Consider the following 13201-nt stretch of genomic DNA (forward strand, 5'->3'; position numbering starts at 1 on the left):
TTGTTAAATATGATGCTACTTGGGCAACAGATATGTCTTTTTTAAACACTTCACATGACCTGTTTAATTTTCCTATAAAAAAAAATTCACTTATTTGACTTTCTGCTTCACTTCATATTCCTTCTGCCCTCAATTAAATCGCTCTGCTACAGGATTCTCCATGCTTTCATTAAGAGATCCTACAGAAGAGAAATTACAGACAATTTCAAATGGGCAGGGCCTTCTTGAACATTCTTCATAGTTAACAGGAGTTGTTACTAGGTTTGGCAGATCTACTCATATAGGCATCATAGAACAGGTTAAGGTGGAAGGAACCTTAAAAATGATACAGTTCCAACCCCTCCTGCCATGGGCAGGGACACCTTCCACTAGATCAGGCTGCTCAAAGCCCATCCAGCCTGGCCTTGACATTAAGATATTAGTCTGATCAGCCCTTATCCTCTTGAGGAAAGGGTAAAGGACACCAGTGAGGTTTCAGTAATTCCAATAAAGAACAAAGCTATGAAATCTCTGTTAAAAGACTTCACCAAAAAAAAAAAAACAAACAACCAAATCACCAAACCCCTGAAAAAAAACTTCCAAATATTTCACGTATTATTAATTCATTCATTCTTTTTTTTCATCATGAAAGCTTTTTGTCTGGAACATCTTCAGAAGACAAAGCATTCTCTGATGGCTGCAGAAGCCCAGGTCCTCAGCATCCAAGTCCCAAATCTTCCTCCTGCATTTCTCACCATACATATTCAAGCTCCCTCCTTTGCCTTTCTTTACCATATACAGAATCCTCAAACTCCTTTCCCACTTGCCATCTGTTTTGAGAACCAAGCACACAAGGTTAGCGGAGAGAGGCGTGCACTATGAATGACCAATGAACACTATCTACAGAATATGGACAAACCAAACTGACACAGCTCTGGAGAAACTGAACGCATTTCTTCCAGAACGCATTTCCTCCTCTATTTGAGATCTGCTTTTCATGAAATTGAAAAGAATTCAAATGTTTTGGTACCATATCTTTTTTATGAAATGTATTTGAAATTAGCTAACAGACACACAAGTTGCTTGGAGGAACTACCAAAAAGCCGCCATGCCCAGGCAAGCTTTGTCTCCTTAAGCAGCCAGGCTATGCCCTCACAATACTGGTAGACGAACACAAAGGTTTTTAATCATGGAATGTGTAACACCATTTAAATTTTCCCAGCTATTTTTCCTAGAGAAATGCTATCATTTCTCTTATGTAAAATGCAAAAGCACCAACTTGTTTTCATGTTAGAAATCATAATGCAATAAGTGGACAAATGTGTTTCTGGTACTATTATTAAATGTATGCTCCACCAAACAAGGACAAACTTCTCAAAAGCCACTACAATGATAAAAACTATTGATGAAAGGCACTGAAAAGACCTGCCTTGATTTGATAACCCATAGAGTAAAGATGCAAGTGGTTATAAGTATCAGTCCTGAAACATTCCACCTAGCACTAAAGGGCTCTAAGGGAACAAGGAAAGAGAACACAAACAGCCTTAATAGCCACATGAAGAAAACCCACAAGTTACTTTCAGCCTCAAGTTTGCAGCTCATTTTTAGCAACAGTTACTCATTACCTCATAATTGGTCCAGGATCACAGGCTAAAAATGATTTGATTTACAGTGACACAGAAATGTCAGGAAAAAAAAAATCTGCTTCCATTACTTCTTGTGTGACAGTCTGGCAATAGATAAGTGAAAAATATCTCACCAAAACACTAATAACCACGTAGAGTAACTTTAACTTTCTGAATATTCACTTTTGTTATAGTCATTTATCTCAAAGACATCTAGTGTTAAACAAGCAGCCTTATTTTGTTTCTTTTTTTTGCACCTTGTACTACTTGGACATAAAAGTTTTTACTGACTACGGAACTCCAAAAAACTTTAACCAGCATTTCCTCTAGCAATAACAGTTAAGGAGTAAGTCTGCCTAGGTTTGGTCACATTATTGGCTAGGTAAGTTAGCGAAGTTCTTCTAACAACACATGCATTATTCCCCCTTGACCTTCCATATAAACATCAGACAAATATTATGTTTACTATAGTTTCAAAACAAAATATGTTCATGAATAGAGCAAAAAACCATTGCCAGATTCACTACCAGTTTTAAATGATGAGATTGTGGGACTCTTATCAATACAGAGCATTCATTATTTTGAGAGATAAGTATGGAAAAGAAATACTGAGCTAAGAAGCAGGAAAGTTATTGATAAAATAAAACTAGGTTCCAACAAACAAACAGAAGTTGGTACACTAGACAAATCAATATAGTCAGACCTTTTAGAAACACCTGCAGAAGATAATGAAAGACTAAAAAAAATGACTAGTCTTTATGAAGCTCAGAGAAGGATGGACTTGACAATCAAGGAAATGGGGTTTTGAATAAAAGCAATAGTCTAGGAGAGGAGGATCTGGAAAATGTTCTTGAAAAATGTGAGATTCCTGACCTTCTCTTGCACCCCCATTTTAATTTGAATCAAGTTTATAAACAAGCTTTCTACGTGCAGTCAGAAAAAAATCTACCAAAAATTCCCCTATTCAGCACTTCACTTTACTATAAAAAGAAATCTAAACGGTACTGTGAGGTAAAAGATTATCAACGACTATTAGCATTGGTTTCCCATTGCTGCTAATGACTGCTTGCTGGGATAAAAATTATTTTCAAGTGTATCTGTTGATCTCACATATTATTCATAAATCTTGGAGGTTTATTCTATCCTATTACAATCCTTACTCAAAATTGTTAAATGACCTTGCACTTGCTTATCAGACCTCAGGCTGAAGATGATCAACTTGTAAAAAGCTGTGAAAAATTATATTCCTATTTGAGAATCACTTCAATGGAGGTGATATACAGCTTAAAAAAATCTGTTGACTAACTTGAAAGATGATCATCTTACAAAATCACCATTAAGTCTCACAATGAAGACCCAAATACAACTGGAGAAGTATACTTAATATTGTACTTTGATCTTTTCCATTTGATTTCAGTGCTTTAGAACAATAGGAATAGTATCCCAGGTAAGAATAAAATATTTAAGGCTAATAGCATATGTCTAAAAATACATATCTCTAACACTTCAATCTATACAACTGACAATATTTTTAAACTCTCAAGACTTGGGCATCTCCTTCTAGAAATACTGCAGTTGCAAAGCATTTAATACCCAAAGTTGGTTACAATTTGGTTATGCAGTAGAAATATATCTTTCTTTTTAGGACTACACAGCATCCAAAAAACCCTTTTGGAGATACACTTTTTTTTACCTCAGAAAAGGAAAATGGCACTACGCTCTCTCTCTCATAATGCTGCAATCAAGACAGATTGCAAAAATGTCCTCCTTCACTGCAAGGGTTGTATATTTCACAGCTTTCTTCACATTTTTCCTCATTCCATATGAGCTATTCGATCTTTCATATTCTTCTTACTCACACCTGCTACCACCCGTGTGTGTGTCCATGTCCATCCTCCCTCTCTCCCCCAAGCTTCTCTTCTACTGATTTGACATGAGCTGGAGTTCAGCTTTCTGAAAAGCAGTAATAAAATTTTTCAAGACAGATCAAATGGTGAAGATAACACATTCATAAAGTGGGTGAGGTTGGAAGGCACTTCTGAAAATCAGTTGCCAACTTGCTGAAGGTGCACTCTCTGTCCAGATGTCCAGGTTATTAATGATTATGTTAAACAGACTAAACCCAGCATCAGCCCATGGGATGCTTTAATCATGACTGGTGTCCAGCTCAACTTCATGGCACTGACAGCAATCCTCCGAGTCTATGAATGCAGCCAGCTTTCAATCCACCTTGTGTCACTGTGCATCTACCTAGTCTGTACTTCATTAGTTTGTCTACAGGATCTTATGGGATGCAGTGTTGAAAGCCTTACCGAAGTAAGCAACATTCATTACCCTTCCTTCATCCACTGAGCTAGTCAATGAAGGCTTTCAGGTTGTCTTTCAAATGTTTGGGAATGGCTTCCAGGAGGATTTGATCCATTACCTTCCTAGTGATCAAAACGAGAGCGACTGTAATGTAACTTCCCAGATCATCTTTCTTGCAGACTTGAGTGACATTTGCTTTTTTCCCCTCAGGAACCTCACCTGATTGCTACAACCTTTCAAATAAAGTGGCCTCACAATTACTTATATATAGGAAGAAAATGATTTTATGTATCTCTATAGGCTTCTCTACAGTGAATTCACAGATATCCAAGCAGTATGCCTTCTACTTCCCTGACTGCAACGCTGGTAGTACTGCAGCAATATACTCTATATTTCTAGCTTCATATCTGCACTTGTACAATGCTGACAGACTTAATTGAAAGCTTTACATGAAAGGTCATTGCCAACAACAACTGCCAAGAAGAAGACAAGCCAAATGGATTCTCACGTGCACAGCAGTTCTTAAAAAAAAAAAAAAGGAGGGGGGGGAAGTTTGGTAGGGCTTAGTGTTTGGTTTAGGGGATGCATGAGCATCAAATATTTAGCTTTGCAGTCTCTTCTGATGATTCCTACATTTTGATTAGTTAGTGGTTTCAAAATTTAACCTAAGACAAAGAAAATACTCAGAAAAGCAGGCAAGGGAGCTGTCATGTTCCCTGTAAAGAGAAGCATTGAGAAACACTAGACAACGTTACTTGAACTATAGAATATTTAGAATTATAGTGAATTACAACTTAGAGGAAAGCTTGTTATTATAACCTATGCAAGAAAACACGGTTTTGCCAGACACATTGTTCTTTCGTGATCTCATAAAAGCACACACTTACATAATGAAAAACACCTTGGAAACAAAAATCTTGGCAATTGCAACAGCTGGCAACCAAAACAGTGACTGGGTTTGGACTGGTTTTTTTTTCTTTTGAAAGCAAATCACCAGTAAGCCATTCAATACCCTTTGGGAAATAATGCCTATTATCTGCTTATATACTTGAACAGGGTAGAAGATCACCCTGTTTTTGAAACCTGCTAACACCCTTCCTGTAAACATTTAGATTTATTCCTTCCAATGACTACAGTTTCTTAAGCATCAGAGAAGGATTGAAGGATTTTCCTGAAGTAATCCTTGAACATTGATGAGATAGACATCCTTGGATTCAAGAGCTCCAACATGGAAAGTGGTAAACTAGCAGCCATTTTTTACCAGCAGTGTGAGAAGTTCCATGTATTTAACTTTGCCTAAAGCACATACGTAAGTGATTCCCTGCAAAGTGACTAACATGGTGTCTAGAAAATACCACCCTGGCAGTGGCTTCTCATTTATTGTTAAAAGATCCTCTCTAATGTTCCCAGTAATCCCAAACCTGGCAGCAGGTATCATTGAAAGAGTCCAGGTCCAGGAAGCTACATTTCAACCTTAAAACTTCATCACTTCAGAGGTTATTAAAAAACAGCGCTCATCCCACACTAGCAGTTTAGCTGAGATGCAGGCTAGGAAGGAATTACATAGGCTGCAATAACCTGCACTAGTGCTAGTTCATTACTTGAAATCTTCCAAGCACGCTGCAAACTCCACCCTACCTTTTCGCTCGCCATTGAGGTTGCAGATTGATAAAAACAGATCTATGGCAGTTTTCTGCTTGTGCCTAATTTTAATGTGAAATAGGAACTTTGAGTAAAGGAAGAAGTCCAATAGCTGGATAGCATAAAGTGGAAAAATTACTCGGAAAAGAAGTCAGCAAAATGCAGTATGTTTCAAGAATGCTTGATAACTAAAATCAAAATATTATTAAAACTATAATTGATGCACTTTGTGGTAATTACATGAAGTGTTCTTATTTCCTTCCTGCCACAGTCAGTGCATGAATAAATAATCTGCTTTCAATTCCTCTCGGTCCTAAAATTGAAAAAACAACTAAAGAATACGCAAGTAAAAAAATTTTAAAAGGAGTGACATTTACTTGTTGAAAAAAAATTTACTGGTATACTTCAAAGACTTATGGAAAAGCAAACTACTCAAGCACAGAAGTAGTCAACAATAAACCCTTTCAAAATCCCTTGCTTTGATAGAAACGGTGAATTGGCCTTCCTGTAACCAGTGACAACAAAAAATCATAGCTAAATTATTGCTAAGGTCTGTATGCATTTGCTTTGTAAAAGACAAACCACAACTGGAAACCATAGAAGGAACTATTATCTTCCTACAGTTTTTACTGTTTCATACAGAATATACTCATTTTATACAAATCTTAGGTGAATTAAGATTCCTCAATTCTACCATTACGAAAACAAATTTCAGTCCAAGTCTGTGATTTTGATAGCCACTGAGTTTTACCGCCTGGCTTGTGGATGCCAGCAAGAACAGAATTAGTCATGTTTTGTTTCTCATTACAGAACTCAAGATCTCAAAACTCCAAAACACTACCTACTAGAAGTTAACCTCACTAATATATCATAAAAAAAATAACTCCAAAGCCAGCAAATTGCACTTAGATGGAAGATAATTACTTTCAAGACATGAGCTTTCTCACTCTTTATAAAAAACCCTTATTCTAACAAGGAGATGTAGTGAAGAACCTATTTTTTTCTGCTAAAGTACTAAACTCTTTAGCTTCCTACCACTCCCAAGCACCACCACTCTTGCAACAGCTAGTACATGAAATGAAAGTAAGCATGTTACTTAAGCAAGTCTGTGTGTGTTTATCTGTACACACCTAAATGCAGGGAAATACCAATCACCTTAAAGGCACAGTATGAGAAACATCATAAACCTGCACAGTCATCCAATCAAGAGTTAAAACTGATGATCTAACACCAATATTCCTGAAGGCTAATATTACATAGATGTGGTATAGAAATCCAGATCTAAAAACAAGCATTAACATCAATCATTTTGCTTTGGATCAGTGCACACACGCTACTGAAGTTTCACCTTGCAAGCTTAACTGTGCACCAATATGCACCTGTCCTGCTAAGACACTAGGCAGAATTGCTTCTGTTGCTCAGGGCATTCCCAGGGACCCTGATAAAAGGAAGAATGCATCTGACAGATGAAATTCTGTCTTTTCTCCATCCTTCTAAATTCAGCTCAAACTGAACAGTTGCAAAACAACAAACCTAAATGTTTCCACAGATGAGGCAGCACAGGCAACCCCTGCACAGCTTTCATTGGACTCTCACCAACACGCTTGACAAGGTTCCAGTGGGAAGACCTCTCAGTTACTGACTCAAGCTTTTGGTCTCTTCCTCAGATTACCAAGAGAAAGCCAATTGTGATGGTGGTTTTTCTGCTGGAAGAAAACTTCATGCTGGACAGAGACCACCATGAGATGGTAATAGTTTTTCACGGTTGCCAACTTGAACTGTATTTGAGCTACAGGCTTAGATGTGAAAGGCTCTGTAATAAATTACCAATCTCCTGAGCCATCCAGTTAACAACATGACTGTTTTCTTTATAAACACAATTATGCTTAAGTTCATAAATTTTCTGAAACTGTAGGAAGTAAAGCAACGGAAAAATTTAGATTCTTCATGACAGGTCATTTGTTTTCTGCATGCCTCTTAAAAATATACTGAAGAGTATAAATGCAGACAGAGAATTAAAGTAAGACATTACATTTTGTTTTACAACAAAGTTGTGTCTAAGCAGTAACATACACTACATATTTCTACATCATGTTTTGCTCCACTACTTCATGACTCATGACAAAGCCACCACAATCTTCTTGACTTTTCCCCTTCAGTGCTGAGACTTTTGTTCCATTTCTAAAACTAGGAGCAAATTAGAAACAATATCCATACAATTACTTCAGTTCTAAAAACGTTATTTAGCAAAGACAAATATTTACCTATTAAACAGAGTCTGGCATTTAAAAGCATTTATTGGGCATGAAAACAGAAGACGAATACCTAGCCATTGACTACATTTCCAGGGACACTACCAAAGTCACTTCAAAGACAAAAAGTGACTCTGGAAGAGTAATAAGGAAGCCAGACCTATTGCACCAAACATAGAATAGCACTGGTAGTACTGACACATGGGAATGAAAGGTCAAACTAATGAAATTGCAGTAATTAGAAGCATCGTATATAATTAGCACCATACTTCAATAGCCTTTCTTTCAATTTACTTGTAAGAATTAAGAGCTACAGACAACTGGGTCAGGAAAACCACCCAATTTTAAGACAACAGCAGAACCAGCCCAGCCAGCTATGGGCATATTTCAAAGGTATATATTTAAGAATTGGTGAGATTCACCAATGTAAAACATATAATAGAGTTTCCTGGTCAAGAAACACTAACTCAAGTTCAAAACATTTCGCTTATACTGTCATTTGGATAAACATTACTTTATTTGTAGATGTCTTCAAAAGTTGGCATGACTATGTTTCTGAAAGACTACAAATATTAGGAGAAGATAACGGCCTTCAAAAGTTATCTTTGTAAGTAAAACTGATAACTTCAGGAAGTTATTTTTTCAGTAGTTCTTACAGCCAATCACCCTCTCCCCCACCTACACACATGCCGTAGTTGTTTATCTTACTTGCAGTGACACTACTAGAGGCAGTATCTGCACCACAAGATAGCTGTTATTTAAATGAACACTTTTAAAATAGCTTATTTAGGAAAATCAAAAAAGGAAAACAGCCATCCAATATGCTTTGCTGTCATAAGCATATCAGATCATGGCTGGCTTTACAAGTTTGCTTTACTAATCAAGGCTGTCTGATTACACTATAAAAATATATATTTATTAGTGTGTGCCCTTAGCACAAAGGTTTTTTTTGCCCAGGTATTTGTAAAAAAAAAACAAAACAATCCTTGCCCTCAATCATTAATCCCAGTGCTAAAACCCATTGCAGATCCACTTACCAAATCCCTGTGTAACACCCAGTTCGCATGCAGGTAGTGAATACCATCTAGAATCTGATATAACAGTGACTTCACCATTCCCCGAGGTAACTGAACTGGCTTCTTGTTTGCTTTAGAAGCCCTGTGAAACTTGATTATATGCTGTAAAGGAAAAAAGAAATCAAAATTTTAAAAATATAACATTTAGATCTACAGCATTTCACAAAAATATGGCCAGCAATTCCTTACACGGACTGCACAGTTCTTTTTCAACCTTTCATCATTCATTTTGAAAACTAGAAATGTGTATCTTAAGTACTGGAAAATTAACACCATACAAGGTAGCAATCACCATCCTAAGGAAATCTCTCAAAAGTTAAATCAGTTGTTGCTGCGGTTTAACCCTGGCAGGTAGCTAAACTCCACACAGCTCCTCTCTCACTCTCCCACAGTGGGATGAGGAACACAAACCAAATACACAGTCAAAGCAAACTCACTGATCTCGGATGTTTAAGAGGTATTTTTGTTTGGGGGTTCCTTTAATTAAGATAGGCTAATATCTTGTATATCGCAGCAGAGAATTAAAAATGCACTACCTAACTCCTACATTATTTTACTTAAAGCTTTTCTCCTGCAGTAATAATGACACTGCAGTATTCAACACCTAATGGCAGACAGATTCCTGCAAACTGACTTGGGAGTTTTAAACATTTAAATTAGAAGCCTTCTTCATGCATTCACACCTCTTTTCTGTAATGGCTCACACTTGTGTGATAATCAAAACAGTCCTGAACTTGTCCATCCAAAACCTGGCACCAAACTTATATCATGTGTTCTGCCTTCATTCCTGAACTTCCACATTCCAGGTGCCAATTAGGAAACCGACTACTCAAACCCCTTTGGGAAAATGTCTTTTCCTCTCTTGCTGCAGCCCAGCTCCATACAGTCTGCCCTTCTTTGTTTCAGGCATTGAGTCTGGCATTCCTGGGAGGAAAAGGCACATCCTTGCCGTGCCAAAGGTAAAATACAAGCTGCACAGAGAAGAGAAATGTTGATGAAAAGGTGACAGTCCCTGCCCAGTCAGCCAAGCACCACATGCACAATCATCCCTCAAGCCTGAGCCACAAATTTCACCTCCTCTCACCTCCCACTTCCACTGACTCCAAAGCAAATGTTATTTTTCATGCAGTGGTTAAAGAGAAGTGACTCTTCAGAGACAAAGACAGATGGCTCTCCTGGACCTTTTTTTGTTTCTGCCCTAATATACTCTGTGCCTTTCTCCCAGCCTTATTTAAGACCTGCTGTGCTAGATATGCTCAGCACTGGAGGACCTGGTCCACAGCCAGCTCTCCGAGGCACAGAGTCAGCCTGGTCACTGCAACTAAGTTTCTCTCATCCAAAATAGTGAACAACCAAAGGCTGGCACAGCTAGGTAGTTCCAGAATTTATACAAGTATTTCCATGTAAACATAGAGGTTAAAATTGAGAGTCATTCCTAAGTTACTTACATACAAGTCAGCAGTTTGTTAATAGAAAGAAGTGCTTATGCAGTGATTTGCATAGAATTGTTTAGGTTGGAAAAGACCTTTTACAATCACTAAGTCCAACCACAAACCTAACATTGCTGAGACCACCACAAAGCCACGTCCCCAGGCACCACATCTACAGATCCTTTAAATACCTCCAGGGAAGGTGACTCCACCACTTCCCTGGGCAGCCTAGGTCAATGCTTGACAACCATTTTGATGGAGAACTTTTTCCTTGTATAGAATCATAGAACACCAGGTTGGAAGAGACCCACCGGATCATCGAGTCCAACCATTCGCACCAATCTCTAAACCATGCCCCTCAGTACCTCATCCACCCGCACCTTAAACACCTTCAGGGAAGGCGAGTCAACCACCTCCCTGGGCAGACCGTTCCATTGCCCAATGACCCTTTCAGTGAAGAATTTTTTCCTTATGTCAAGCCTGAACCTCCCCTGGCGGAGCTTGAGGCCATTCCCTCTTGTCCTGTCCCCTGTCACTTGGGAGAAGAGGCCAGCACCCTCCTCTCCACAACCTCCCTTCAGGTAGTTGTAGAGAGCTATAAGATCTCCTCCCCTCAGCCTCCTCTTCTCCAGGCTAAACAACTCTAGCTCTCTCAGTTGCTCCTAGTAAGACTTGTTCTCCATCCCCTTCACCAGCTTTGTTGCTCTTCTCTGGACACGCTCCAGAGCCTCAACATCCTTCTGAACATCCCCTTATGCAATCTGAGGCCACATCCTCTCATCCTATCACTTGTTACTTGGGAGAAGAGACCAACGCCCACCTCACTACAACCTCCTTTCAGGTAGCTGTACACAGCGATAAGGTCTCCTGCTCAGCATCCTTTTCTCCAGACTAAACCCCGGTCCCCTCAGCTGCTTTCTTGTCCTTCTCTGGATATGCCCCAGCATCTCAATGTCTTTTTTGTAGTGAAGGGCCCAAAACTGAATACAAGATTCGAGATGCAGCCTCTCTAGACACAGATCAACCTTTAAAATGCCTCAGCATTTCAGCTGTTCAGTAATTTTTTTTCCTCTAATTTCATTTTACTACCTAAACTTCCATAACAACTATCAGAACTTCCAAAACATTTAACTGGGAGAAAATCTTTGAATCAGTTTACCTAAAGGAAAACTGACACACTAGTTCTTAGACAAACAGTACTGAATTATTCCCAACTACAAGGAATACCATTTTGAAAAGAAATTACTATTATTTTATGCTGTCTAAACTCCATGCAGAGGAAAAAACAACTCATGACTCATACTGTACAAGTCTTACATGAACACATACATCTAAATTTCCACCTCATTCCAAACTGCCTCCATTGTACCCTTTGATTCAAATCTTCTTAATATCTTTTAAAGTTAGTATTACAATACTTGTTCCACTGAGAGCAATGCTCAAAATGTACACCAGATTTAATTCAAGGTGCAGATATACTTTTTTTTAGGGAAGTCAAGGTTGCATGGCATTTCAGTTATTTACAATGCTATTTTAATTTTCTTTAAAGTATTCTAAATGGATATTAAGCTTATTAAGTTAACAGAGGAAAAGTGTATATATCTTAAGACAAATATACTTTGCCTCCAAAATGTTTATATTTTAAAACTGTATCTTGTGATTAGGAATAAACAGCCTTCCTCCCAAATATATGAAATTTCAGCAGATAAGCAAAAAGGTCACTGAAACATATTAACTACATTTCAATTACATACAGTGGCTCTACTCTCATTTCACGTATTCAAAAATGACATGCAATATAACTAAAACTCTTAACTGTCCTATTCGGCTAGTAAAATCTGTAATTTTTCAATGGGAACCCACCCGTATAATCGCACAGATTTTCCTGTACCCTATTTTATCTGTAATGGAGGGTTATATCTGCATTTAACTAGATTTCTAGCCGAGTGATGAATGCAGATTTTTTATCTTCTTAAAGAGATCACAGATTAACTGTGTAGCGTGCTTACTAAACAGTTTCCATTATTTTTGCCTTAATACTGAAAATTTTTTTAACCAATGCATCTTTCCTGTTCCTTTTCTGCAATTAAAACTCTAAGTCTGGTACCTACAAACAATTCACCTTACCCAGAGATCATGCTCAGCGTAGTCAAAGAGAAGCCACACTTTCCTGTCAGCATGAGAAAGAAACACTTTTTGCAGAGAAATGACATTTGGATGCTTGAGTTCCCGCAGCAACTGCAAAATAAAGAAAGTCCACAACAGTTATATCCATACATTCAGAGCTGTGAAAGGGCTGGAAAGATGAATACTTTAATAGACTTCGCTATATAGTCTACAATACAAACAATAAAATTTGAAACTTGAAAGTCATTGAGAACAGCACATTTATTTTTTTTAATGAAAGAACCAGTCATTAGTTGGAAATCAAAGCTGAAAGCAGGTCATGAATGCCCTTAGGGCATTCATATCCTATTCATTTCCTAAAAGTTGAAGTCTGTATAAACCTCACTATTATCCAGGATGAAGAAGACTTCGCCAACAGCCAGCTGTGGCATCTTCACTTTTCCATAGGCTGCAATCTTTGGAAGTGCTGTTTGGGGGATCCAATTTTCTCCCTCTCCCAGTTACCTGAAAACCCTGCATTTTGGTTGCATTAATTTAGGACTGAATGGGATGAGTCATTTAAAGCCTGTCAATGCAGTCAGCTAAACAAAGATGTGGTTCGTAAGACAGAGTCATCTGATCTACAAGGTCACCACCACCTACAAAAGGTGATCCAACTCCCTCCCACAACATCTATTACACCAGTTATGCTACTCACCAAAGTCATCCACAAAACAGCTCCCTGTTCAGGAGAAAACTAACCCAGACACACAAAGGCTTAATTT

At 38.1% G+C, this 13201-nt stretch overlaps 2 protein-coding genes across 3 annotated transcripts in view; both read right to left on the bottom strand.

The window, feature by feature from the left end:
- Window positions 1–13201, bottom strand: part of RASL11A (RAS like family 11 member A) — a 427718-nt gene that overhangs the window by 376192 nt on the left and 38325 nt on the right. The window lies entirely within an intron of this gene.
- The window catches only part of CDK8 (cyclin dependent kinase 8), an 86810-nt gene that overhangs the window by 34523 nt on the left and 39086 nt on the right, over window positions 1–13201 (bottom strand). For both annotated transcript variants that reach the window (XM_069883050.1, XM_069883042.1), the window contains exons 3-4: window positions 12438–12548; window positions 8842–8982 (exon numbers count right to left, since the gene is read on the bottom strand). In XM_069883050.1, the coding sequence (XP_069739151.1) occupies window positions 8842–8982; window positions 12438–12548 (252 nt within the window). The remainder of the gene's footprint in view (window positions 1–8841; window positions 8983–12437; window positions 12549–13201) is intronic.

The sequence above is a fragment of the Phaenicophaeus curvirostris genome, chromosome 1 (genome assembly GCF_032191515.1).
Source record: "Phaenicophaeus curvirostris isolate KB17595 chromosome 1, BPBGC_Pcur_1.0, whole genome shotgun sequence".
Taxonomy (NCBI): Eukaryota; Metazoa; Chordata; class Aves; order Cuculiformes; family Cuculidae; genus Phaenicophaeus; species Phaenicophaeus curvirostris.